General features: G+C 39.8%; 2 protein-coding genes across 3 annotated transcripts in view; one reads left to right on the forward strand and one right to left on the reverse strand.

The window, feature by feature from the left end:
• Nucleotides 1-8,506: 8,506 nt before the first annotated feature.
• On the forward strand, nt 8,507-26,323 carry TBC1D7 (TBC1 domain family member 7). 2 transcript variants are annotated; one of them, XM_066558498.1, is made up of 9 exons: nt 8,507-8,663; nt 9,968-10,174; nt 10,652-10,775; nt 11,446-11,526; nt 14,328-14,515; nt 16,130-16,267; nt 17,880-18,025; nt 25,136-25,265; nt 26,065-26,323. In XM_066558498.1, the coding sequence occupies exons 3-9, from the start codon at nt 10,664-10,666 to the stop codon at nt 26,149-26,151; spliced, it is 882 nt and encodes a 293-aa protein (XP_066414595.1). In that variant the 5' UTR covers nt 8,507-8,663; nt 9,968-10,174; nt 10,652-10,663; the 3' UTR covers nt 26,152-26,323. The 2 variants fall into 2 exon arrangements, with proteins under 2 accessions (XP_066414595.1, XP_066414602.1); XM_066558505.1 differs by lacking the exons at nt 8,507-8,663; nt 9,968-10,174 and having other exon boundaries at nt 10,677-10,791.
• Nucleotides 25,984-27,977, reverse strand: part of PHACTR1 (phosphatase and actin regulator 1) — a 306,781-nt gene continuing 304,787 nt past the window's right edge. The window contains exon 16 of the transcript XR_010784435.1: nt 25,984-27,909. The gene's annotated coding sequence lies outside the window, so the exon portion shown is untranslated. The remainder of the gene's footprint in view (nt 27,910-27,977) is intronic.

Genomic DNA, 27,977 nt, shown 5'->3' on the forward strand with positions numbered 1-27,977 from the left:
GTGATACCCAGCACAACAGGGCTTTACCCCACCACAGCTCCAACGGGTTGACACAGCACAGCTCTTCCTAGGGCAGCCTTTCCTGGTTTGGAGGCTGGGAGAAGGTGCCTCTCTGCTCAGTCTGCTGGGGCCCATGTGCCTGTGCTGGTCACAGCTGCAGTTGCCATGTTCAACATGGAAGGAGGAAATTTCCACCAGGTATCCCTAGCAGGCTGCCCTTGGAGTCAGCAGACTTTCACCTGTCCCACAGTACTGGCCTAGTCCAAGCTAAAACTCATGTCCTGCACATAATGCCTTTTCTAATATATTTTCCCCTCGGGAGTGCTCCAACTACTGCATTTAGCACCACAAACCTTGGTGTGCACCACATCTTTGCTTTAAAATTAATCATTGCAGCTCCACAAACAGTTCCTGAGGGATGAGCCAGGGCTGCTGCCAAGCCCAGGGCACCAGTCCTGCTTGTTCCTGCTCAGGGCACCACTCCTGCTTGTTCCTGCCTTCCCTGGGTACAGGCACCGGGGAAAATGTGTGCGGCCACCTGGTTAACACAGTCATGGATTTAGCTGAAAACTAACATTGTGAGGTTTTTATTAGGTTAGTTTTCAGGCAGAACAATTCCCTGGGCTGAGTCATTGTCAACAGAAATTTATGCCAAATCACTCTAACAGCAGAATGTAAATAGAAACCAGTTTTGCTGACTGCCAGAAATGTGCTTTTTTCATCAGATCAAAGAGTTGGTAGAGTAACTACAGAATAATAAACATGTCCAAAAGAAAAGCTAATAGAGGAAAACAATTTTAAGTTCTGCATGTCCCTACAAAAGGATTTACATACAAGCAAGTGTTTCTGCAGTGGCCCCTCCTCCAGACATGGAAGTGGTGTGTATACAGATTCTAGAGAAATGTTTCACATCCTTCTCCAGTCTGTTTTAATAACTCTGCCTTTCACAGTTAATCACATCTTGCAGACTAAAGGCTTTTGCAGATTATCAGATCCCATCAGGCAATGACAACAGCCTCTGAATGCAACCAGTGTTGTCACTTGTGAAAGTAAAGTTTTACATGCTGTTGCAGCCAAACCTGGAAAAGCTGGGACCCACTTTTCAGACTTTGAGAAGGCAAAGATAGTTGGAAATGGAAATGGTGCTTGACAGGCTTCTTTACTTTCCCAATACTATCCCTAAATTGCTAGATTTTATATTTTAACACTCCTTTTCAGTGGTGCTAGCTATGCACCTGTGATGAAAAATGCCTTCCATTACTAGTTGTGACAAGCTCTCCAGCTCAAGAAGGAAGGTAGTCAGAATATCAGATAAGGTAATCAGGATCAGGGTAAAAAGCAGATGCAGAAGAAACCAGAACTTTCCTGGGTTCTGATGATTGACTCTATTCTGTTAATTATTAGAAACATCCCAAGCATGATTTCTGGCTTAGATCAACTTATATTTGTCTAGATCCTTTCCTGGCACTTTTAGGAAGTTAGCACACAGCAGACGTGATTCCCACTAAGCAAACTGCTTGAAACCACCTTCTTTTTTTTGGTGATTATGAAATTAATAATGGGCATTCTGTGCCAATAGGTCTTAGTGGCACAGGGTGGGCCTCAGTGCTTCCTCTGCTGCTATGGGTGCAGCTGAGCATTTAGGATTGATTGGCAGAATGGAAGGATGTTGGGATTACAAAACTTGTGTGTTAAGAAATCGCTCTGTCTCTGCACTGTGTTGCAGTGTGAGGAAATGCAGGTATAAACTGTGCTCTTTCAGCACAACATTTTTTGTTAAAATTGATTATATTTTCCATTCACTTTTCTATGCCTTTTGCATGCAGTTCCATGGACAGCATAAACAACTTTCTGGGAGATGTCCTGCCCTTTTGGCTTACAGACCTTGATACCTGGAATTAACTCCTGTGTAGGCCTACTGTGGAACCAGGGCCTCTTGGAAGAAGAAAGGACTAAGTCACTTGCTGAATTGACAAAGCTCCCAGCTATCCACTCATGTTTGGCAAATTTTGTCTGTACTGCTTCACACATATGAAGTGTCTTATTAACAAATCCCCTTAAAACGAGCTGTTGTGATTATTCCCATTTTGCAGCCGGAAAAGTGAAGACAGAATTGAAATTGGTGAGATCACTCTCTAATGAATTTCTTTTTCTTTTTTTTTTTTTTTTTTTTTTTTTTTTGACTTGTAGCTTCTAATCTGTTTTTAAAGCAGATTTTGGTAGAATTTTCCTCCTTTTATGGATGAAGTGGTCAGAACTATTTAGCTTTATAAAATAATTTTTATATTCTTTTTCTTTACTGTGATGCTGGTAAGACACTGGCACAGGTTGCCCAGAGAAGTTGTGGATGCCCCATCCCTGTCACTATGCAAGGCTACGTTGGATGGGATACGGAGCAACCTGTTCTAGTGTAAGGTGTCCTTGCCCATGGCAGGGAGTTGGAATTAGATGATCCTTAAGGTCCCTTCCAACCCAAACCATTCTATGATTCTATGATTTTAACACTAGTACTGGAAGATTTGAAATTACAGTTAATATTTCTATTTATAACAGGATCTCATTGGCTTCACAAAGAAGGTAGATACCATTACCCTCATCTTGTCTTTTGAAAATTAGAGATGAATGGCAACCCATGTTGCTCAAGGCCATGCAGAACAAGTCTATGACAGCCAGATCCACATCCTGCTGCTTTAATTTCTAGTTCCCTTTAAATAGTTCTCAACCTTAATATAATTCTAATTCATTATAATTAATTTAATAAGTAATATATAATTAATGCCTAATATGCTGTTGCAGTTTGTGAATACCAAATAAGCTGGGGTTGGCTGCACAGTCTGTGTTCAAATTGCTCTATTTAGAACAGTGCTAGCAGCACCAAAGCCTACACCAGCAGCTTCACAGTTATGTGAATACATGTTGTGTAGTTCCATCTATGGAGAGGAAGGTGAGATTGCACTCTCCATGAATTGATTTTAAAACCAAACTGATAAAATCAGCACCAGATCCATCTGCTGATGAGAAAACCACTAAAATTACTGATCAGGTAGCACAAAGCTGCACTTTCTATTGTGAGTTTTGAGGAAGGATGTTAGAGGGGTGTATCTGCCTGCACCCTAAAGCTCACAATGCTCAGCTTGACAAGGATTTCTGGCCTCAAATGCTTCAGGGAACATTGCTTTCAGTTCCAAACAGAAAGTTCTCAATGATAATGGCTGCAAATCATTGTTTGTAGAGGCAGATGACAATCATCCTGGTGTAATTCAGAAATTGGTGGGGTTAATTGTCCTGTGATTTTTACAACTTTGCATTAAAGCAGGACACTGACAGTACCTCTAAAAAGCACAGGAATGCAGGCCTAGAAGGCTGACAGAAAATCACCATCAGTAGAGACGGAGAGACATCTTTTTCCTGTCACAAAATAAACAGCCGTTCACCATTCCAGCTTTACAGCTTGTCTTCATATATTAAAACAAGCCTGCAAACTATGACTGATAAAATTTCGAGTCATTAATTAGTTGCTGCTCAATCCTTTATGAATGCTCTAGCAAAGCTCTCTGAGCTCCACTGAGATCAAAAGCCAGCTTGTGCACAGGGCTGCCCTCCCCCTAGGCAGGCAGGCCTCCTGAAAGAGAATGATTAAGTGACAAATTATTCTTTGGAGGTACAAGTGCTGTGTCTGCTGGGTTGGATTTGGTTGGATCCAATCTTTTCACCCTTCCATCAGTGGTCCCTGTGAAACTGCTGGGTTGGGCTCCTGCCTTTGAGCCAAGGCAGCAGAGTGGAGCTAGGAATTCGTTTCCGTGGCTGAACGTGCCAGCAGCTACTTGGGTGCTGTTCTCGGCACAGGTTGTGGCCAGGGAGGGTAGGAATGGGGTGCAAAGCTTAATCATAAAATAGTTTGGATTGGAAGGGCTGTAAAGCTCATCTAGACCAATTCCCCCACAAAGAGCAGGGACACCTCCAACTAGATCAGCTAATTCAGTGCCCCATCCAACCTGACAATCAGTGTTTTCAGGGATGGGGCATCCACTGTAATCAGGGATACTTGGTTAAGTGAGGAAAACAGAGTCTAATTACCACATGCAGGTTGTGACCTTGAATTGGCTTCTGGGCACATTTGTGGCTTTGGTACAAAGAGAAAAATTGCAAAGACTGAAACCCATTCTTAGTTGGTTTTGCATTTTGTTGCATATACCTGCATGTTTTTGCCTTGCCTCTAATCATATATAGGGATCATAATAACTATACCTCATCCAAACACCACAACTCTTGATTAGGCTGCTCAAGATGTCTTATTTAATTTTCCCACTGTCCTTAAACTGACCAACCTTTGTGTCATTGTCACCTACTCCATTGTCCGTTCTCAATGAAAGAGTAACAAACCCAAGATAATGTTATTTGAAACTGTTTATTAGTTACTGTGTAGTGCCCCAAATGTGCCATGCTCAGTGACAGCACAAAGCATGTGTTCGGTGCTATTTAAAAACTTGCAAGCCTTTTTCAGACAAAAATGTCAATCTTAACACAGCTACTAATCAGGTTGGTAGAAAAATAATTAGGACACAGCTGATGTTACACAACAAATCAAAGTTATGACTAGAATCCAGAAGACATCATCCTAAAAAAAAATCTCTAACATAATCCTAAAAAAACCCTTTACGTTTGGAGCAAGCAACAGCAGTTGGTTATTTCCTTCCTAATTGTCTTGCAGTTTCTGCATATCTTTGCAGACAAAACCATGTCACCTCTGAAGAACACTCTTTTTTTATCAGGATGAGAAAACACAGAAGTAGGACACATTTGAACTCAGATTTCCAAGTTCAGCCACTCCTCTTGCTATTTTCAGCCCCGTAAGCCTTTTCCTTGCTGTCATGTGGGGATGCCTGCTCATGATTACAGGGACAGTGCTTGGTCTGCTCAGGACAGACTTGCCTGTTGTGCCTCCATGCTAAAATGAAAGCCTGAATTCCCCTTTGATGCTAAACAGCTTTATATTTTTTTTACCTTGGAGTGTTATATTTTTTCCATCTGACTTCAAAAAGGAATTAAGTTGTGAACATTAATAGAGCCAACATTTGCATTCTTCTCTCAGGTAGAATGTAAACAGCAGGGTGATGCTGTTTTGGCCAGGAAATGGGGCCAAGCTTTTTCACATCTGCTGATCTTCATAATGAAAAGGTTATGTGATTGTATAAGTAAATTGTCCTTTCCATTAACACAGCCCCACTCTCCATCTGGAAATATTCATGCTTCTGAAAAAACATGAGATGATATCTTAGAAAAGCTGATATGACCCCACTTGTTACTTCTTTCCTGAGCATCAATCATTTCCTATTACGACAGGAACAAGGGATAGTGCATTAGCAAGCTGGAATCACTGAATCTGATACACTGTGAAGATATTATCGGACAAGTGTCTTTTTTTTTTTTTTAAGTACATCTTCCATCAGTTTAGAGCAAATGAAACCCACATGAAAACTTCACTTATTCTCTCTACGTTGCATCCTTGTGTCATAATGCCATACAAATATGGACCTCCATGCTGTGTCAAATTGACATTTCATTGCTTTGCATTTTCCTTTTTGAGAAATTCACATAATGAGGTGTGCTTCTGATTTGTAATTCTGATCCACTAATAGGCCAGTCACACAGGACAGATTGAACTGACTTTCCAAGAGCAGCACATGGTTCACAGAAAATTAGTGCAGCTTTAACAGCAAAAGAATTCATGAAGAAACACAGGCACAACACAGTTCGTATTTTGCAATAAAATACGTTAACAATGCCTGTTTGGCTTCCTTCTCCTCTGACCCTTTATGTCAGTGAGTAATTCACTTGAGCAATATAAAGATATCAGTATAAAATGCAAGCACAGTGATACTCATAGTCACAGATAAAAGCAAGAGATGCAGTATGCTAACAAGGTACTAATTCATTCGGCTCTGCTGTCTCAGATAATCCCAAACCAGTTCCAAACCTGCTTCCCTTTTATCTGTTATGTGTGCTACCTTTTCTGATGTTATTACAGTTTAAAAGAATTAAATGTTCAGGTTATCATGGTTTGGATAAATGCCTAGTTATGTATTATTGATTAATGATGTATTAATCAATTTTATTATAGGCACAGTCCTCCACTTGGCTGACTGACACTAGCAGCTATAAATGATTAAATTCTGCTTGCATTTTCAGTGGCAAGAAAGAGATTCTGTCAATAGGACTGAAGATACTTTATGTCCCTAGACAAGGGAAAATAAGGTTATTATTCAGTTTATGAAAATATAAAATGTTTTAAATTAAATACTTAAGTCATGAGTCACTTGTGTGTTTTACAACACTGAGTTACAGCATATAGAGTCACTTGGCAAGTGCAGGTGGATGTAGAAGGGCAGTTAAAAGATAAAAAAGGCTGTTAGAGTAGGAAAGTCCAAGTAAAAAAATGGGTTAGTCATCTTTGGTTTGCTGTTTCACCACATAATAATTGTTGTAGTCAACCTACTCTTGCTCAACCTATGCTTTTAATTTCATTTGCATTTTGAAAAATCTCAAATTAAATTCTTTAATTTGTTTCCCACTGACCTAAATATTTATGTAATATTTACAACTGATCTCACTATAACCTATTATGTTAGAAACAAGCACCATTAAGAAAATCTCTGTGTATAAGAAGCTTTCTATATATGGGGTTTAGAAACTTTACTAGAGGAAGAACATTAATTTTATTGTTTTTCAGAATAGGTGTTGATTTTATGCTGTATTTTTATGCAGCTAAATCTTTCAGAACCTAATTTTGTTTAGGCACTTTTAGCAATGGCATACCATTCTGTTAACATTCTGTATCTCCTGTACTATAAATTGGTGCTAAAATAAATTGTGTTAGCTTCAGGCTTCTTCAGAGCACCACTATAGCTATGTAATAAGTCTTGACAAGGGCACGAATGCATGATTGAAAATTACACGAGATTTAATTTCGGTAGCTGTTTACTGAACCGTGTGATACTGGTCAGCTTCCAACACCACCGAACAGCTCTCATGCCGAGACAGGTGCCATCTATCGATAAAAGATGCATTTGAGTTGAGGCAGCCCCAAGTGACCAAAAATGGAACCAGCCTGCCACCTGCTGCTAAAAGGAATTATTCCAAGATTTGCTAGGATTTGTACACACCCAACAAAAAACATACTCCTGCGTGAGCTGGGTTTGACAAAAGCCTTGCCCATTCTGCAAGAGTGTGCTTTCTCCGTGGCTACTTTGAAAGTGTGGGGCAAGATTAAAATAATGGGATATCCTGTGCATTTGGAAATAGGCCCCATAACCTCAGCAGCTGCCTTGTCTTCTCTCTCTGGCACTGGGGAGGCCACAGCTCTTGTGCTGTGCCCAGTCCTGGGATCTCAATTCAAGAATAATGCTGAGGTGCTGGAACAGGTCCAGAGAAGGGCAACGAAGCTGGGGAAGGCACAAGTCCTGTCAGGAGCAGCTGAGAGATCTGGGGGTGTTGAGCCTGGAGAAACGGAGGCTCAGGAGGGACCTGATTGCCCTCTACAACTGCCTGCAAGGAGGCTGTGGCCTCCTAGAAGGGGGTCAGCCTCCTCTCCCGAGTTTCAGGTTGGACGTAAAGAAGAATTTCTTCACCGAAAGGGTGTCTAAACATTGGAATGGGCTGCCCAGAGAGGTGGTGGAGTCGCTGTCCCTGGAAGTGTTTAAGGAAAGGCTGAACGTGGCACTCTGGTAAGCTGACAAGGTGGTGTTTGGTCAAAGGTTGGACTTGATGATCTCAAAGGTCTTTTCCAACCTAACTGACTCTGTGATTCTAGCACTTCAAAATCTTGCTGCAGCTAACTCAGGCACTCGACGGCCTCGTTCAAGTTTCTGCTCCTGGAAAGGGGCTCCGAGCTGGAAACTCCATTCCTGGGGTGAGCAGCTGTCCAGTGTTTGCAATAGCACAGAGGGGGCTGGCAAGGTCCCACACATAAACATCACCAACGACTACAGAAGCACCCTAACCCCGAATCAAAATCACACTACTAGTTTGATGTCCCCTAGTTTTGGCTACACAGGTTGATTTTTGAGACTTTCAGCAGCGAGACGTAGGTCCTTTATCTGTTCTGAGCGGCGGGATATTTAGCACCCAGTACTTTGATCACAAGCGCTCAGTAAATCTCGGTTTTGCGAAATGCACTTCGCTTGCCAGAGGTGTCTCTAAGTAACGCGTCCTTGGAGTCACCGCGGATGGGGGCAAAAACCATCATTACAGCAAACAACGCGGTGCAGCCCTCAGCGCACCCGCGCCAGGCAGGCAGCCGGCTCTGAGGGACGGATGCCCTCTGAGGGCAGAGGGACGGAGCTGAGGGGTGGTGGGGACCACAGGCGGGGTACAGGATGAACCGAGTGACCCCGAGAGGCTGCGGGACGCCCACAGCAGAAACCGCGACCCCGGAGCGTCGGCATCACGACAGCCCCAGCGCTCCGCCCGCCGCCGGGGCGGGACGGGCCCGCGCATGCGCCGCAGCCGTGCCGCGCTCGGGCCGCGCCCGCCTGCCCGAGGTGCCGGGGGGCGGCGGGGGGAGGCCCGCGCGGCCCGAATTCCCGGGGCGCATTGATCCCGTGCCCAAATGTGCCCTTGTTTTCCTCTGGGACTGTGACGGAGGCCGGGAATTAAGCCCCGAGGTACGGCCGGGTGGGGGGAGCCTCCGGCAGGGCCTGCGAGGGAAGAGTGCTCGGCTGGGGGCAGAGCGCGGTGGCTCCGCAGCCCGGGCCTGTGCGGCGCTGCTGCCCCCCAGGAGTGACACTTAATGATACCGGGAAAGCCGCTGTTGAGCTCGAAAATGCTGTAATTGAGGATAGGACGAGTTAATTGCACACTTCTGTACAGCACACTTCTAATGAGCTGGCTAAGGATTTGTTTCCCCCCTTTCTTTTTCCAGTTTATTGAAGACAGGTGTAAAGATTGGAATACTGGTCATTTGTAGAACATGGAATTACAAATCCTAAGTTGTGAGGGAGGAAACACACTATCTTCCTCTTTTTACCACTGAATAAATAAAATGTACTGCTGTTATAGTGCTAGTTTAAAATTATTAAAATGGTATTTCTGGCTAATAGGTCCTGCCGTTATTTATCAAAGTCCCGTGTCTTTCTTGTCATTTTTCCACGAGTGGTATGGGCTAGATGTGTTTTGTTTTTGTTTTCGGTGTTTTTTTTTTTTTAGCTATTTCTCTAAATAACACTATAATAAATTCAGCTTTTAAGAATTTGAAAACGTAAATGAAAATCTGAAAATTTTCAAAAGTAGTTGACTGTCTGTCATATCTGAAGTCTGCTTTTAGACATGGCTGTAATGTAAACAGTGGGCACTCTGATCAGCGGGCCCTTAAATGCACCATAAATGAATATCACAGGCATTTTCTTAAGGATAGTGCAGGACTGGAATGTGTTGCAAGTAATATTTATTTCTTTTTTCTCTGATTTTAAAATAATATTTGGCCTATCTCAGCACTAATTCAGTCATTTGCTAGTTTGTATTTTGCTGTTTGGTCTTGGCCCTGATCCTGCAAAGCACTAAAACCAGGCATAATTTGAAACATAAATAGGCCTTCTGGATATACAAATTTAAATGTGTGCACTCTCTATAAAACTGTGGCCTTTGTTTATATCTGTAAGTGCTTTGCTCCTGATGTGTACTTTGGTTCTGCAAGGAAAAGAAGAATTTAACTACAAAAGCTTCTCAGTACATCATTCACTGCTCTTTAGTCAAAATAAATTATTTTTCTTGAAGTATTGCTGCTGTCACTGGATGTAAACGTTAAGATTGTTCTTAGTCCTTGGAGTTAGGAGGCAGAACTTTCTCATGTTTGCAAGCCTGCAGAGGAGAGAGAATTGACAGTTAGAGGGTTGAGCTGAATTGAAATGTCATTTACAGTTGTTCTGATGCACGGAACATTCACTGAAATTTACCTTTGTTTCCACTACAGGGGAAACAAATGAGACATTTGTTTGATTTTAGTGCTGGAATAACAAGCTCAAGGCTGTGGCTGTTACAGCAGCTGGTAACAACATGAGCATTTAATTTGTATCTGCAACTTAAGAAGAAACTTACGCACCCAGCCTTATTCTTCCCTGTCCCCTCTGTGCCACTGAGGCCAACTCTGGCTTGTCCTTGCTTCTGATTACCTTGGCTGGTAAGAAACCTAATAATTTTACTTACGTGGGCAATAGTTCTATTTGAGTAGGGGTTTTGTATTCAAAATTTTGTCAGACTTGTAACTGTACTTTTTAATGTTGGTTTTGAAATACAGGGCATGGCATAAAATATTTTAAGTCTTTCTGCAGCAGTTTTTTAAAAAACTTTTTGGAATTTAGCATAATACACTATGCGGATAATTTTAAAAAATCCCTTAATTTTGTTTGTAAAGTTGGCATCTTTAGATCTTGTTTAGAATAAATTACGTTTATAATTGTTTATGTAAATATGTGTAAGTATGTGACATATGTAAGTATGTGACAAAAAGCACCTTGGAAGATTTAATATTCTGTAGGGTTTATTAATACTATAGAGATGTAGGCAGTAAATTTATATCAGTGTGCAAAATTACTGGACCTTCAAGCAATGGGAATGTATGTTTGTAAGTCTTCAGAAGAATTCATTGTTTCTTCAGGAGGAATCAGCCATGGCTGATGACTCTCAGAGAAACTTCCGCTCAGTATATTATGAAAAGGTGGGATTTCGTGGAGTTGAAGAAAAGAAGTCCCTGGAAATTCTGCTGAAGGATGATCGTTTGGGCAAGTTGATTTCACGGTTTGCTCTATTTCTTGGTGATTAGGGGCTGGGGAGGGAGTAATAGATAATGCTTGCCTGCTGTGCTTAATACTTTTTTCAGTTTTGCATCTTTCACCAATAATTCCTCAGTCAGTGCTAGCTGACCTTTGATTTTCAAAGACCTGAAAATCTGATTTTTAAAACTTTTAAAGATTTGTCACCTTGTTTGTTTCTTCTTTTTTCCTTCTTTCATTCTCTGTGCCCAAGAAACTTAAAGATTTTTTAGGGAAAGCAATTTTAATCTGAGAATGCATCATCTCATGCTGTCAATTCCATCTAACTTCAAAGCAATGAAGATGTTATTGCTGTTGGTCCCAGAGATGCCACATCTCTGGCAGAACAGAAAGATAAATGTTGTCCCTTTAAAAAAGGCCTTAATTATTTTGACAGTGACATGCTTTACAAAATGCCTATAAAAATGGTCCAGTCTCCTCCTTATGAAACCTGGAGTAGTTTTACTGTAAGTTAGGCCAATGTGAAAGCAGTGAAAGCATTTGTTGATAATATGTGGTCAAATAGGGAATTTCAATCTGCAACTAAAGTCTGTCATACTTAGCTGGGTCAGAGATGCAAACCTATTTATAACCATATTTAAATTTGTCCTGAAATTTTTTTCTTTTAATTTCTTTACAGATATTGAGAAGCTTTGCACATTTAGTCAAAGGTTTCCTCTTCCATCCATGTATCGTATACTGGTGTGGAAAGTGCTTCTAGGTATGAATGGAATATAGAATGTATATTCTATATGTATCTGTATAACTTGGAATATAGAATGTAGGAAGATGCAATGTTTTCTTTTTTTTTTTTGTCTTTGAAGAAGTAATGACAGGATTATTCTGTATTACCTTGCCTACTGATGCATATTTAGCCTACTTTTGTATCCACCTTGGATGCCCAATGGCAATTATAAAACAAGTTTTTGAGAACTTTGCTGAAATGTGCCTAGGAGAGTATGTTTCTGTATTTAACTTTGTAACACTATCCAAGTACATTTATGAAATGAATTTGAAATGTGGATTATAAGAAGTTACCTATATCTGATGAGATATTCAGTTGTGCTCCTGAAATAACAGACAATGAAGTTAAAGTAAAATTGTGATTCATTTTAAACTGGATGAAGCTTGGAATACATGTTTATTCTAAAGAGAAGCTTCATGTTCTGCAGAATATTGGTTTCTTATGGTTTTGCTGCTGGCTTTGAATTATATTTGCCATTGAAGAAGATACAAGGCTGAGGACAAGTTAATGGTATCCCCAGAAACTGTAAAAACCATAGATAGATTATATATTTCTAGAAGTGCACTAGTCAGGTGACTAATTCAGAAGTACTAATGGCTTTGCACTGGTCAAGTACATTCATTGACTAGATGTGAGATAATGTCCACTTGGAGACAGGAGTGGTTTAAAAAAATCTTAATTTTTAAATTCATTGTTTCCCCTTCCAGTTTTTTACATTTTGAAAGTTTTCGCTTCATATTCCTGATTATGTGGAATATAATTTTTATTCCTGTGTTTTTTGGCAAAAGTAGTAAATGAACTGTGCACAGAAGGGGCAAGATCTAACTACAAAGCTTGAAGTTCTTGGTGTTGAACTTACAGAGTAGTCCTACTTGATAAAAGGCTCTGCCATTAACAATATTATTGTATTCTGGGCAGTAGTCAGCATCCTTTAAAATATTAGTAGTGGGAAATACAGCATAGGAGTTTTGGACAAGCAACTCAGTACAGAATCCTTCAGCCAGCATTATAATAGCAAAATATGTCTCTTTGCAAAATTGTGGCTCACTGCAGAGCCAGGTCTTGGGCTGTTTTAGATAAAAGATCTGTGAATCATAGGATAACACAAAACACCTTCTGAATCAACTGCATGGAGAATTGTACTGGTTCTAAAAAGTATTTTGTATTTTAAACCCAGAGTGACTCATTTCACAGCATGAAATTGTTTCAGGGGAGGTTTAGGTTGGATATCAGAATAAGGGGCGGTTTGGCACTGGAGCAGGCTCCCCAGGGAAGTGGGCACCAAGCCTGACAGAGTTCAAGAAGTGAGCTCTGCTCTCAGGCAGTGTGATTTTTTGGAGTAGTCTTGTGAAAGGCCAGGAGAGGGACTCAGTGGTCTTTGTGGGTCCCTTCAAACTCGCGATATTCTGATTTCAAGTATTTGTACTGTCATTCTGTGACATGCTTTGGGTAACAGGTTCAGGGACTTTCCTGCATTTCAGTGTTAGCAGTAGTTAGAAAAGCTGGTATTGAGAAGGACAGTGCAAAATATCTCCCCCTAAATGGCTGGAACCACAGCCCAGTCCATTTCTGGTGGGAGATATTATGTGACTTCTAAATAATGTTAATAATTTAAGAAAAGGGAGTGTGTTCTGTCAACAAAACCCTCTCAGACATGTGCCAAGGCTTGTTGATGTCCCAGGTGACATGGTGTGTCAGCAGTGCCTCTGTTACCTTCCTGTTCGAGGATGACTCATGATGGTTTCCAGGCACCCCTCTGTTGTGTCAGTTTTGCCTGCCTAAGGTTGTCCTCTGTGTTTGAGGAGAGCAGTTGGCAGTATGTACATACAGTTATGATGTTGACTCTCTTTTGGCATATCGTGAAAAATGTCTTGCTTTCTTCCAGCTTTTGAAATGCAGACAGGTTTGCAGCTGGAAAAGAAAAGATAATTTTCTGTCTGATGTGCTTGTTCCTCAACCCAGCCATTTCATGGTGTAACACTTGGCAGGAATATTTCTTTTCTTTAAATGAGAGGTAAAAGGAGCAGGTAGCTTGTTTCAGAACTGACTTTTGAAGAATACTTTGTTCTCATGGGTTTCTACACTGGGAAAAATTCTGCTCCACTAGTGATAGGGAAATGGCATTTTTTGCCTAGGTGTCTGTATGTTTTTATTTCTGTTGAAGACTGTGACAGTTTTGTTGTGAACATCAGTGCATAGCAAGACTTAGTAGGGGGAAGGACTGAGTGAACTGGTAAGTATCTCTGCTGGAGATGCTGTGTAATTTTCTTTGCCTTTTTACTTAGATACTTCTTAAATTTTTTGTTTTCTCCCAGAAAACTAGAAAAGATATTTGTGTTCTGCTAAGAAAATAACAAATAGTACTTTACAAGTGATTATGTGGCTTTTTAAGTTCTAATCTTTAATTGATTCAACTGATTGATTTTGGTTTTTGAATGTCGTTTTAGGGAGAATTAATCTCTGGTACAGTGAGTAAAGACTTTTCTGTCAGTAAAATAATTATTACTGGAGTGAACAGTATCTCTGCATTAGATAGTTGCATGTATATATTCTCTGTCATCTCAGACAAAGTGTAGAATTTGAGAAAATGAACAGCTAATGTATATAAAAATCATTCTACAGTGACTTTGTTTTCAAAATAAATGGAAGCTGGGCACAAATATACAACTAATACTGTACTGAAAACTAGACATATAAAAAGTAGGATTCCTCCTTATAATTGCTTATATTTTTTTCTTTTAATTTTTAAAATTTAATTTAATTTTTTTTTTTTTTAGGAATTATTCCTCCTCACCACGAATCTCATGCTTTGGTGATGAAGTACCGGAAGGAGCAGTACTGGGATATTCACCACGCTCTCCGTGTGATTCGCTTTATTAATGATTCTACCCCACAGGTTGATGTTTTCCTCCGCATACATCAACTGGAATCAGGAAAACTGCCTCGAAATGTAGCTTTTCCCTTGGTCAGTGGTGATTTTAACAGTCTTTTAAATACAGTACTTTATTGAACTTGAAACTATAAACCAGTGAGAAACTGAACTGCAGGTCACCCCACAAATGCTTGTAGATAGACCAAGTAAGGTGAATGGAAAACAGAGAAGTACTGGTATAAAATAAAGAATTTTAGTAAAAGTGCTTTTCTCTTTTCCTTCCCCTAAGTACTTATGTAAGATTTTATGCCTTAAAATCTCTTTTTTGCATTTTTCCTGCTAGGTTTCAAGCCTTTTGTACTCCAGGGCACTTCAGTTTCTTTATAGCACTGAAATGAAAATGACATCACCTCATTGTAACTCATAGGTTCTTATGTTCCTGAAACAAGGGTAATTCAGAGCCTGTACAAACAGTGATTTAATACAAGTTGCAACAAATGCTTAAATTATTTGTTTTTAAATCTAGATTTCAGTGTATGCTCCTCCTTTTTTTTTCTTAGTCTGAACTGACCTGGGCTTTTGTCAGCTAATGCACATACTCTGCTGTTCACAGTGTACACCCATATGGTTAAACAAGGCTGTGTTGTGATGGTGAATTAGTAAAGTGATGATAAAAACAATGTGTGGTTCTTTCTTTCTCCATGAAATAGGAGATGAGGAAAGGAGACACAGAGCTTTCTAAGTGGATTTCGTAGTTAATTTATCTGTATTCACTCTAGCCCAGCTTAATTTGTAATTTTTCATCTATAATCACAAATTTTGACATAAGTACTTAAAGAAAAGTTCAAAATGAAAAAAAAAGGTTCAAGTTAATATGGAAAATTCAGTAATATTTAGAACTGGGAGGATTGCCTGCAGCATCCTCTTGTCTGAGGAGGGAATGTTTTCATACCCTTACTATTTCCTAGGAATTTGGCCATCCTATCCTGCAAATTTCCAGTAAAGAAATTTCCTTGATTTTGGCATGTGATGCAGTGGGCTGAAAATTCCTCCCTTCTAGAGCAGTATTGTCTTCTGAGCAAGCGTTTTGTCAGTGCATCCCAGAGTTGCTGTCAGGACTGTGGTGAGGTTTCATAGTGATGATGTTTAGCAGAGCCTCAGTCATTAGTCCTGTAACTCAGGTTTATTTTGCTGCTGCAGAAAGCATTTGTTCTCTTTTCAGTGCAGTCACTGTCCCCTTAAACTTATGAGAGGTTGCTCTTGATGGTAATGCAGGTGTTTTATTGTAGAGGCAGAGGGAGATAAAGAGATGTCAGATTGATCTAAATATTTTGAAATGTTTGAGTAACAAACGGAAGTCTGCTGAGTGTTTTGTGCTTTTGAATGCAGAGAGTTCAAGTAAGGATGTGTGTGTATTGGAGCAGTCTGTGTGGCAGAGACATAAACCCAGTAGTATTTAGGACTATACACTGAAGCGTGTTTTGATTTTAAAAGCAAGACAAGTCTTTCTTGCTCTGTTTTAATAGATACCTGTCATCATCGTGCAGCTGCTGCCCGATGTCTTGTTTAGGAACATCAGAACAGCTTTTTGTGTATGTTGATTTCTGTTTTTTTCCCTGAATAGCAGAGAAAAGGAATATAAGAATAAGTTAAATCAGAATAGTCCAGTATTTCTCTGTAGATCACTTTTTTTGCTTTGTTTTTCAGGAACCTGAAGATGAAGTGTTTCTTGCTATTGCTAAAGCAATGGAGGAAATGGTAGAGGATCCTATAGAATGCTATTGGCTTGTCAGTTGTTTTGTGAATCAGCTGAACAGCAAGCACAAAGATTCATTACAACAGCTGGTGAGGAAAAAGGAATTTTTTTTTCTTTTTGCAAGGAGAAGCAGTCATACAAAGCATTAACACAGGGAGACAACTGGAGAATCAGAACTGACACCCTTGGATTCTGTTCCACCAGCTACTTTGAAAATAGGGGAGGAGTGCTTTTTGCATTGTGATTGTGCTCCCCTGATTAATGTAACATTAGAAATAGGTTTTGTTTGGTATGTGGTAATTTTCAATTAACTTTTTTCTCTAAAGGTTACATTGTATCCAGTTGAATTATATTTCTCACAAATTGGTCACTTAAAATTTTTCTTTGAACAATTAAAATGTCAAAAGTGAAGAACATCTTGATGTATGTCTGCTACTTTTTAGGCTGCATCTCTGGCATTCACATGCTGCTCATTGGATGATAGACAAAGCACAGTTTTGCTTTATAAATGGAGCAGAGTACTCCATCTTCAGAAAAACAGTATGTTGTAGATCAAGTTATAATAAAAAGTGGAGTAGATTTTTGTAGCACTGACAATTTAAACACTATCACAGAATATTAATTTTGAATTTCTGTCTTCCTGATTTATAAAATGAAAATTTGATTTTAATGTGTACTTACCAAAATGATGAAAGTTCTTGTAATTCATCAAAAAGCCATAACAGATAAGGAGCTTTTAGTTAACAATATTCTAAAAAGTAAAAATATCGAGTACATGTGCACCAGCAATTGCTGAATAGAAATTTTCTGTGGAAAATTATACCTGCCCTTGTTAGTTCTTTTGGATCTAAGAAATAATTTTTAAACCTACCTCCTGTTTCTGTGTGTGATGCATTCAACTATACCAGTTCAAAGAAGAAAAGAATATTTTCAAAGTGTGTGTTCATACAATGTGACGTAAAGTGTGCAAAGTGTCTCCCTCCCTAATTTTTTTTTGTAACACAGTCAATGTGCCAAGACTCAGTAGGTGAGAATATTGGCAAAGGAATTGTTTTCTGCCTTTGACAGTTGAAGTCCTTAGCAGTTTGCCTAACTATGACAAAACATAAAGGTAGTCAAGAATTTATGAAAGTGTGTAGTGTGTTACATTAAAATTTAAACAAGCTGAAAAAATTATCCACATGTTTATGCCTTAAATACTTAGGGTTTTTAAACAATAAATCAATGTCCAGCTTTTAATGGGTTGCACAGGGATTTGCTCTCAAAATTGATTTTTTGGGTTTTGCTGCATTGTGCGTAGATATTTTTGATGTGTGCTAAGGCGATTAGGTTTGAGGTGAATGAAACTTGATTTTACTTGTGAAGGTAGCAGTAATTAGTGCACATTTAATCTCTGCATTGCTCGAAGCTCTGAAGCACATCCTTGCACTAGGGAATACTGTATATCTTGGAAGTTCTGCTAGTGGTCAGCAATTTCAGGAAGCTGAGGTTGTTTTTTGTTAAGTACATAATTAGTTGATTGCAAAAGTTGGTAACATCTGTATTTTGTAACAACTAAAACAATGAAAGTACATTATTTTAATGTGTTACATTGATCCATTACATTAATTGAATTGTTAAGACAGTGCTTGTCTTACAGTGTGCATTAACTATTAAGGTATTCTGATGTGAGTTACCTAAAATTTTCTAATCATTTCTCAGCCAAAAATTCTGGAGCAGTATTTGAACATTGAAGATAACAGACTACTGATGCATCTGAAGGCATGTTCTGCAATGAGCAAACTCCCCTATGATCTTTGGTTTAAAAAGTGTTTTGCAGGATGTTTACCTGAGTCCAGTTTACAGAGGCAAGTTCTTTTTCTTTCTGTGTGTAACTGCATAGTCATTTCAGCTTTCTGTCATCACTAGCAGGCAAAGAACTTTCCATACTTTATCTGTAAGATTATGGTGTTAGATTTATTGCTAACTTGGAAATGATAAAATTGGATTTAATTCCCCTTGTTATTGATGCAAGATAATCAATATCTGTGTGATTGTTTCACCTACTGAAAATAAAAAGAATGGAGCTAAGTATACCAGCTGATTCTGTTGGACAATTAGTGTCTTCTAGGATGCAGAACTCCAAACCCTCTGTCAGTGTTACACAGCTGAATTGTAGTCAGTTTTTGGGCTTTTTGACAAAAGTCTTTGCTTAGGGAGTGATGGTAATACTGCATTAGTGTAGATGAAAAAGATTTTGGGAATGTGTACGGGTTTTGGCTGGGATAGAGTTAGATTTCTTCAGAGTAGCTGGTATAGGGCTGTATTTTGGAACACAGGGATGTTTTAGTTCCTGCAGAGCAGTGCTTACACAGCATCATTCTGCTCCTCACGAGCAAGGAGGCTGGGGGTGCACAAGAACATGGGAGGGGACACAGCCAGGGCAGCTGACTCCAGCTGACCCAAGGAATATCCCTTTCCATGTGGAGTCATGCTCAGCAGTTAAGCTGAGGAGGAGCTTGGCAGGTGGGAGCATTTGCCTGGGGACTCGCTGGCCATCAGTCAGGGTGGTGGGCAACTGTTCCCAGTGGCATCACTTATCTCAGGTTTTATTTTTCTTTCTTTGTTATGCTTTTCTTCTCTTCCTTACAGTTTTTTTGGAAATTATTACTTCTTTTTAATTATGAAACTTTTTTCTCCACCCGCAAATTTGTTTCTTACTTCTACCCTTCCAATTTTTCCCCCATCCCACTGGTGGAGGTAGTAAATGAGTGGCTGTCTGCTGCTCAGTTGCTGGCTGGGGTTAAACCATGACAGAATTTTATTTTAAAAAGTACTAGGGCAAGTTGAATATTACAAAGTTAATGAAATTGTGGATTATATCAGGATTCTGCAGTTACAAATAGGTTTTTGAGCTTTTAAAAGGGAAAAATTCTAGTGTGTGACACTTCACTGAAGGGCTTTTGAAATGAAGCTTGTATGATTTCCCTAATTCTGCTGCCTGAGAACTCTTGGAAAGCAGGAAATTCAAGCTCAATGTAGAGAAACATCTTTCTGCATTAACAAGAGTTGCTGATAGCTGAACAGGATGTGACACAGAGAAAACAATGGTGTCATTTGTATCTGTCTAAAAACTTTGTGAAGTAACCATGTTCAAGAGAAACTTCACTTCGAGGTCATCGCAGGACTTCAGTGGCTAGAATAGGAACCTAGCATGGAAACAGTGCTTTGTAAATTGCTTTGTAGAAAATGCTTTTATGGTGGTAAAGTTGGTAATAATCTGAATAGTGGATGCAGTGTTTGTTTATCTGGTACTTCATGTTCTGTGGAGGAAAGTGGAAAATGGCTGTTCTTAAAAATGTTTTATTTACTCTTATAATAATAAGAAGATTTTAGGGAACAAGCTGTAAGATTTGAAATCACGTTTTCTGCTCTTGTTGGACCATGGTCTTTGGGGTTCTGTAGGTTTTATTATTCTCAAGGATAATGTTGGAGGAGGAGGGAAAAAAACATTTTGTGAAGGATTGAGACCTTTAGGTGCAACACAGTTATTGTTACATGGCAAGTTCTTCTCATCGAGCACCTGTAAGTCTCCAAAATAGTCTTGTCTGCTTAGTGATTGTGTGATGTGGTGATGGAAAGCTTTTACTACTTCTGTGACTGCAGAAATTATGTAAGCATGCATAGTATAGGATGTTTCTTAAGTTTAGAGCTCGTGTGATTCAGTGTTGCTACTGGATCTTATGGCTGTGGACAAGAGCTGAGGGAGGAATTTTATCAGAGCAGATTTGCTCTCGCAAGATGAAGGGTTTTTGTTTACATTTCTGTTGAAAATTGAAGCTTTGATGGAGCTTTGTCATCCTGATGGTGTAAAAGGAGAAATCTAGATGAAGAATTTTGATTTTGTATTTCATCTAGCGAGAATATTTGGCTTCAAATGTCTATAATTTTGAATTAGTTTTATTTACATGAAATATTTTGTCTAATCAGTATGCATCTTCAACATTTCCATATGCTGTTTAACCTTACTGAAATAGAATATTTTGATTACCTGAAAATTTTTAATACTTTTTTCCCCCTGGAAAAGGTTAAAATACTGGCTTTTTCTATCACTCTGGAATAAAAACATATTTCAGTGTTGGTATTTCTGACGCAGAACAATCCCTCTTCCCTACAGTTCTTGTGGGAACATGATGAAAGTGCACTTTTTTTTGGCAGCTTAGGTTTGTGAATTATTCAGTTGTAATCATAATGGCCTTATTCGCTGAGGAAATAACATACTTCATGGGTAGTGTGTGACAGATGAACTTAATTAATGCTTGGAGATTCAGTTTGGATTAGGATCTAGAAGCCTCAGTGCTTATCTGAAATGCATCCAGATGTCAGTGTTGAAACTGCTGAGGTTTGAAGGTCTCCAGTTCTCCTGTGAATTTTACGTACTTTCTTGTCAAGGGAGAGATTATCTGAGCACAGTCTTTTATGATTTATTTTCACTTATGATTTAGCACTGCATTTCTTAGAGTGGCTGCTTACTTTCTATGAACTGTAGTCTTCTCTGTCAAGCAGATAAATCTAAAATTCATTGGTTTTTTTGTTTGTTTGGTTTTCTCTAAGGAGTACAAAACTTGTACATGCTGTGCATACCTGGTAATGGTGAGGTGAAGTTGCACAATACCAGTACCTGACAGGCACTGCCACTCAGTATAAATACTGTTTTATAGCACACTTCAAGTTACACCATGGGTAAAATTTATGTATCAGTTTAATTTAAGTGGGCTTGGACAATACATACGGACAGCTTTCACGTGGAAACTTTTGCTTTGAGCTTATGCAGTGTCTAATACACTTGGCATATTACGTGATGAGCTTCTTAACAAACTTCTTAAAGGTGTCACATTGGTGAAAGGGAGGAGCAGACCATTCCAAAGACTCTGTATCCCACCTGGAATATAGACAGGGTGCTTTCTGGAATATGAACCAGCCTGTAGCAGATGTTTGAGAGACACAGAAAGGTCTGTTTCTTTCTGAGACAGAGAACTGGATCGCACCTTTGTTTTCATACTCATCATTGCCCTGTTTGTTTGATTTGTGCAGCAGCATATTTGCTCATCTGTTTGGTAAGCCTATGTGTGGAAACCTTTCCAGTGGTGCCGTGAGGGCCCTCAGCTGGAGATCCCTGCTCTTAAACCTTGGGGTCCTGTTTGTGGCTTCATCTCAACAGGAAAGACGTCACTTTGACTCCCAGTTTAATCTGGCACTGTCAGCCCAGATGATCCAGTAGAAGCAGTGCAGCTTTGCAGTTGTAATTGTGATTGAGGCATTTTTTATGGCCTAATGTTGCCACTCATGTATCAGGCCCCTGCCTAATGTTGTTTGTACTCTGCACTGAAGGCTTGGCATTGGCTAGCTATTAGTCTATGGCAACTTGCTAGTGGCAAAGTATTTCATCATTCTCCTGAAATCTCATGACTTTCAAACTGGCACTACCTCATGTAACATAATTCTGTAGTTTTACATCTGTGATCTCCATGCCCAGCATAAATTACATTTAGTTGTAAAAATGTAAGTAATTTGTTAATAGAAACAAGAGAAATATGGAAAATGCCTTAAATTTACTGTGGAGCAGGAGGGCATAAGAATGTGCACGTGGGCTGCTACTACAGAGAAACTTAATTCAGTTTGTCTTTGTCTCACTGAGCTGCTTCCCAGGTTTGCAAATGAATGGGCACAAGATCATGATAGATCAGGGTGAGATTTGTGTGAGCCTCATCATGTCCCTCCATGTCCAGTTACCTCTGGAAGGACATCCAGAAGTGCAGGCAGAGGAGAAAGCATTTGTTCCTTTAGATGTCTCTTGTCTGGAGGGCTGGAGGAGCAGAACCAGGAAGTAAGGTTGCGTGTGTTTACCCTGCATTGTAGGGAAAAACTGTGAGGCTAATGGTAATGTATCAGAAAAAGAGAGAGCAGCAGTGCTGTGATGCCTCCTGTGTATTACTGCACTGTAGTGCTGCAGGAACCTCAGAGAGTGCTTGGAGAATGGTATCCCTTCACACACAGGTGCACACAGAGTGTCCTATCTTGTCTATAGAAGAGGCTCAGTTAAAGTAAATGGTTTCATTTGCATAATCCTTGGCATGCTCTTTGCCTTTATAGCTTCCCATTTCTTTTTATTTTCGCTTGTGGTTGTCAATACTGCTTTGCTGTTCAAGAAACACCTGCAAGAGTGTTGTGGTTAATTGAACAGTTGTATTTTACAGAGGATGATAGTCACACGAAACATAGTGAATTTCATTCAGAATATATATTTCTTTTTCTGCATTCCTGTGTAGGGCTGTAGGCACAGTTGCATGATGCTTCCCTTATACTTTCCCCCTCTCCAGGAGTATGAAAGAACAGGTAAAAAGTTGCAGTAAAGTTGACCTTAAATGATTGCTACTAAAAAAGTGAAAGCAGGACACCTGTATATACACGATGTATAAAGACTGCTGTATTAGAATGCGATCATCAGAAAATATATTTCCTTGAAACTGGTGTGGTTTTTTTCCACTTGTGACAGTTAATGTTGTTGTTCCTGGCTCTGCTGGTACAGACAAGGTGCTGACTGTTGATCACAGTGTTGCACAATCATTCCCAATTACTGTTACTGGTGGAGTTGTACTGAGTGTAACAATAGTTGGAAATGTTAAGGAAAAATACTGCAGGAGACACAGCTGGTTAGCGCTGACATCTCACTCACTTTGCTGTGCATCATCTTCCAAAATTTGTAAAGACACTGGTGATTTAGATACTGCATCTGTTTTGTCATTGTTAAAACATTTGTTCTGGAATCAGACTAAATAATGCAGGAAAACAATAGAGTGTTTTCTGAGCATAGCATGTAACCTAATGTAATTATGGAGACTGAAGTCAGAAGAATTGGAAGCAAAATAATGAAAGAAGACTGGATATTTTATAATAGGATTAGTAAGTTTGTTTTCAAATTAGCATGAGCTTTGATATGAACTTTAAAAATTATTTTCTGTTTTTGAGATCTGCTAGTCTCTGTAATTGTCACTCGTAATTACAGTTCTGATGCACATGGAACACATAGGGAAGTTTTTCTTGTGTTCTAAACAGATGTGTTTGTGAAGGAGAATGCTGTAGAAGTAAATAGGAGTGACCTGTACAGTGTGGAAGAGCTGTTGTCTCAGTTTTCTCATGGTGACCTTGCTTAAAGCTTCCAAGACCTGACTTCAACAGCAAAGTAATATTTGCAGTGATCATTTGTCCTGGGATGCTTCACCCACAAATGAAGCAGTAAGATTTTGATCTTGAATTGTGTGTTGTTCCTGTACCTGTGGGGATTATACTAATTGTTAAATCATAGCAAAACAGGGAATTAAAACTAAATTGCAAAGGGGAAAGAAATTGGCTGTGCTTTTCACGCACCCCCCATCTGTCCTTGTGGGGTTTTTTGTTTCCTTCTACTTTGAGAATAGTCCTGAGGATCTACACATTTGTTTTTCTCCCTTCTTTGTTATAAGTTAAAATCTAGTCCTGTGTTTGAGTTTGTGCCTGTTGCCTCAGATCCCTTCACTGGGCATGATTGGAAAGTGCCTGGCTCCACCCTTTTTGTGCTCTCTCTTCCAGTTTACATTGATGAGATTCCCCAGATCCTTCTCTTCTACAAGCTGAGCAGTCCAAGCTCTCTCACCTTTCCTCTCCCTTCATCACCTTAATTGCTCTTGACTGGGCTCTCCCCTCTTAATTCCTTGTGTAAAACTGTGATCCTACACTTCAGTTCAGCTGTCAGAGTTCATGTCATGCCTGTGTTGTGCTCTCCTGGCACTCTGGGCTGAAGGGCAAATTCTTCTAAGAGAGGTCATACAAAAATGGAGTTGTCCCTGGAAGGAGCACACCCATAGATCCAAGTCTGTAGATGGGCTGCAGAACATGTTTCTCAGTTGGTGTTACTATATTCAGAAATTACGGAGGAGAGTGTGTGGTCTTTGTTCCCCCATGTTTTTATTTGGAAGGAGAAATACTTTGAACAAGTGCCCAGAAGGAGCAAGAACTGTAATCCTCAGAAACTCTTTCTGACACAGCTCTTAAAATTGAAGAACTAAAAATAATGTGAGCCCATAAAAGCTGCCATCTGACAGATGGTTTCACACTGTTTTGTGTAATCTTTTATCCTGAGACTCTTGAGCTGGGCCTGAGAGAGAGCTGCTGGATGAAGGATGATTTCAAATTGTTGCAGGCTAATAGTAGGTTTTGGTAGTGATGATCCATTTTAATATTCATCCAAGTTCTGTTGCTGAAGCCTTTGGACACCTGCCCAAGGAGGTCCAGGTATGATTTCACACGAGAGGTTGGAGTGCCTAGGTATTTCTGAGAGTGTCTGTGTGCAGTGGGATGGATTAGAAGATTTAATAGTTGTTCCTTGTGCCTAATTTAAACATCATGGACTATATCCTGCTGATAGATCATTTTTGTATCTCATACAGCAATGACCTGCTTGAGATGTAGTAGTTTGCTATTACACCTCTTTGAATTTTTAGCAACTTAGCTGATTGAAAAGTAGCATTATTAGGCATGCTAATGAAGTAAATTTCTTTTTTTTTTTTTTTTGTACTAGGAAAAATTCTCATCTTTACCACACACTCTGGTAGCTCTGTAGTCCAGTAGAGAAGTTGTTGCAGTCCAGGCTATTAAGCCAAGGTTTACTTTTTGTACTTGAGCTTGTAAACACTTCAATCTCTAAACAGCAACACACCATATCAGTGCATTCCAATTACTGCTTGCTATCCCTCTGCTCTGTATAGATTGAGGAGTTGATAAAATGTCTTCTATTTATCCTGACCCAAATAATTTAGTACATTGCTGTTGTTCAGAAAAATATTCTGGATAGGGATGGTTTTACAAAGGCTGTTCTAGAAGAGAAATAAGCAGATAAACACTGCAATAATGTTTAGTTATTCCTTTTCACTTTCTTGTAGAGTCTGGGACAAAGTTATAAGTGGATCCTGCAAGATTCTTGTGTTTGTTGCTGTGGAGATATTATTAACCTTTAAAATGAAGATAATAGCACTGAATTCTGCAGAAAAGATCACACAGTTTTTGGAAAATGTAAGTACTCTTAATTATGCTTTGCATTACCTTTTATAGCTTATAACTGTTTCAGCCTGAATTGCTTGCCTGCTGCAGATGTACCAAAAGTTATTATTACATTACTGAGAACAGTGTAGCAGCACCAAGGTGAAGGGAGAATGCTCAGCAATGAGAATAATAACTTTTTCTATCAGGAGTTAAGGCTTCCATAGAATTAAGTGATTTTTAGGCTTGGGGTATGTATTGTCTCTGTTTGTACAGAATTAACAATTCTTGTGATACTAAAGGGTTTTTCTGTGAAAGTAAGAGCAGGTCAGGTTAGGTTAATTTTTCTGGAGGCTTCTTAGAAGGGCTGGTTTCTGGCACCTTTTTTTTATGTCTTACCTGAGTGCAAATCTGTAGAATCAATGTGTGTTTTCTGTTGATGTGAGGATGGGATCATGAACCTGACCCTGAATAGTAATGAGGCATCTCAGCAGGGCTGTAGGATCCCAGTGTAACCCAGTGAGTTATGTGAGACACAGTTTGTGGTCATGGATAGGCAGTGTGAGCCATGCCGGTGTCAGGGATGTGCGAGGTGCCTGCCTGCTTGTCAGCATTTTGGAAATACAAGCTGTTTGTCCAAAACCTGGATGTATAATATGGTTTCTGCAGGACAGAGGGATGGTGGCATGCGAGGACAGGGAGATGGGATTATAGTTTTGTTTTCTTTTTAATAAAGAGATAAAATCTGAACTGGAAATTCAAAGTCTTTATTTTAAACAAAGCAGTCTGAATGGAGTGCTCTGAGCAGGCACCTTGCCCTGGTCTTTTGCAGATTCCTCAGGACAACACGGACGCCATTGTCAGCAAAGCTGTGGATCTGTGGCGCACTCACTGCGGGACTCCAGCACACTCAGTCTGAGAACTCTCATGGCTTGTGACAGCTTGGGAAAAAACCTGACTTTCCAAAAGACATTTTACCACCCTTCCCCCATCCTAGTGTGATGTTCTTCATTAACCCTTTTGTGTAAAGATGCTGTTAAAGCATGGTGACCAATATGTAAATATTTTTCAATAAATACAGATGGAATGAAGATACTTAGTGGTGGAGTGATGACATCTGAAGTGTTATGTGTTCATCCAGCTACAGCATTTTGATTGCACAGTGTGCTCTCTTGCTTTTGCAGAAGTAAAACTAACTCTTGAAGCAAGGTAAATAGATTTACTTGTAATTTAAAAATGTTTCATTCAGTATGCCATCTTAGACTTGATGTAACTAGTTACTACTTGGAGGTATTTGTACAGTGAATTTACTGAATGTCAGCCTGCTGGGTGGTGAACAAGCATGCTTTTGCTCGGAATGTAATTGTACTCTTTTAACACTGTAAATTTTCAGATAAATGTAACTTCCCAAATCTGAGGTACAGGACATCACAATGACCAGGGGTGAAATCCTTTTCTGAAGTATTTTAAAATATTCTTTATATGTCAGAAGCTCTCTATGGCTGTATCTCCTTTGTTCTTCATGGAAGATGTTCTAGAGAAGTGGATCTGTGCAGGTATGGAGAAAATCAGTGGGATGAGCCAATATAATTCAGAATTACAGCCCAGTAATAACCTATGCCTCTGCTGGGTGCTTGGCTCGAAGCTATTGTAATTTGATTCTTCTTGGTTTAGATTTCAGAATAAATTCAATGCAGAAATGTAATTCATGGTGTGAGTAAAAGTGGAGTGATTAGCCATAGGTAGAGATTTACTGGAGAACTGATATTTTTCTTGTAGAAGTGTAAAATTTTATTTCTACCTCTTGCATAGACCAGGGAATTGTACATAAGAATGTGTTGCTTAGCTGTTATTTAACTCAAATTGGTGCTTAGTGTGCTGAGTGCCAGGGATGCTCGCTGCACTTGAGAGAGTGTGTTTAGCTTGCACTCAGTGTTGTGCAGACTTGAAATGCTTTAGAAGCTTTTGTTTTAAACTGGGACAGGTTTACCTTGCAGCATATTAAGTGGGGAAGCCTGGGACTCGGCTGGGGTTACCCCTAAAATCCTGGGGAGTTTTCCCCCCCAGATCTCTGCTGGATGCTGAGACCTTGCTGTTGGTGCTGCTGGAATGCCCCAGTTCAGGAAAAGCATGTTTGTGTCTGCTTTGGAATCGATTGCTGTGCCTGCACTGTAGTGTAATTCATGGAGTTCACTTTGGATGGGTGCTTGTTTTCCTAGTGCAGGCATGGGACCTGGGCAAGGTGCACAGGAAAGACACAAGTTGTGTTAACAGCCCTGCATCCTGTAACATGCAGTGCACAAGTGTTTCAAATAATGGCCACGGGTGCAGTCTGAGGGGTTGCTGGTGTGAAGGATCCCCCTGGCACACAGCCAGTTCACACCTCCCCAGAGGTGTGGGTGCATCACTGGGGCCTTCACACAGAGATTACCTGGTCATTTAAAAACAAGCAGCGATGACACTGAAGGTGTTCAGCTGTTTCAGTCCTGAAAGGGAATCAATAACTCATATTCTGTGAAAAGAGGCACACTGCATCAGGATTAGAAATGCCAGTCAGTGTAACTGCTTCCAAGTTTGCCAGTGAGTGTTCCTTCAATTACTGTTTGGCTGAAGGCTCCAGAAGTCTTCTTTTTTTCATTTAAAGAAGCCTTTTCTCTATCAGTAGGCCGGCCTGGAGCTGCACAGAAGAGAGAGATCACAGAGCCTTAGAAAGGTTGAAGTTGGCAGGGACCTCCAGAGTCCACA

Source organism: Molothrus aeneus, chromosome 1 (genome assembly GCF_037042795.1).
Source record: "Molothrus aeneus isolate 106 chromosome 1, BPBGC_Maene_1.0, whole genome shotgun sequence".
Lineage (NCBI taxonomy): Eukaryota > Metazoa > Chordata > Aves > Passeriformes > Icteridae > Molothrus > Molothrus aeneus.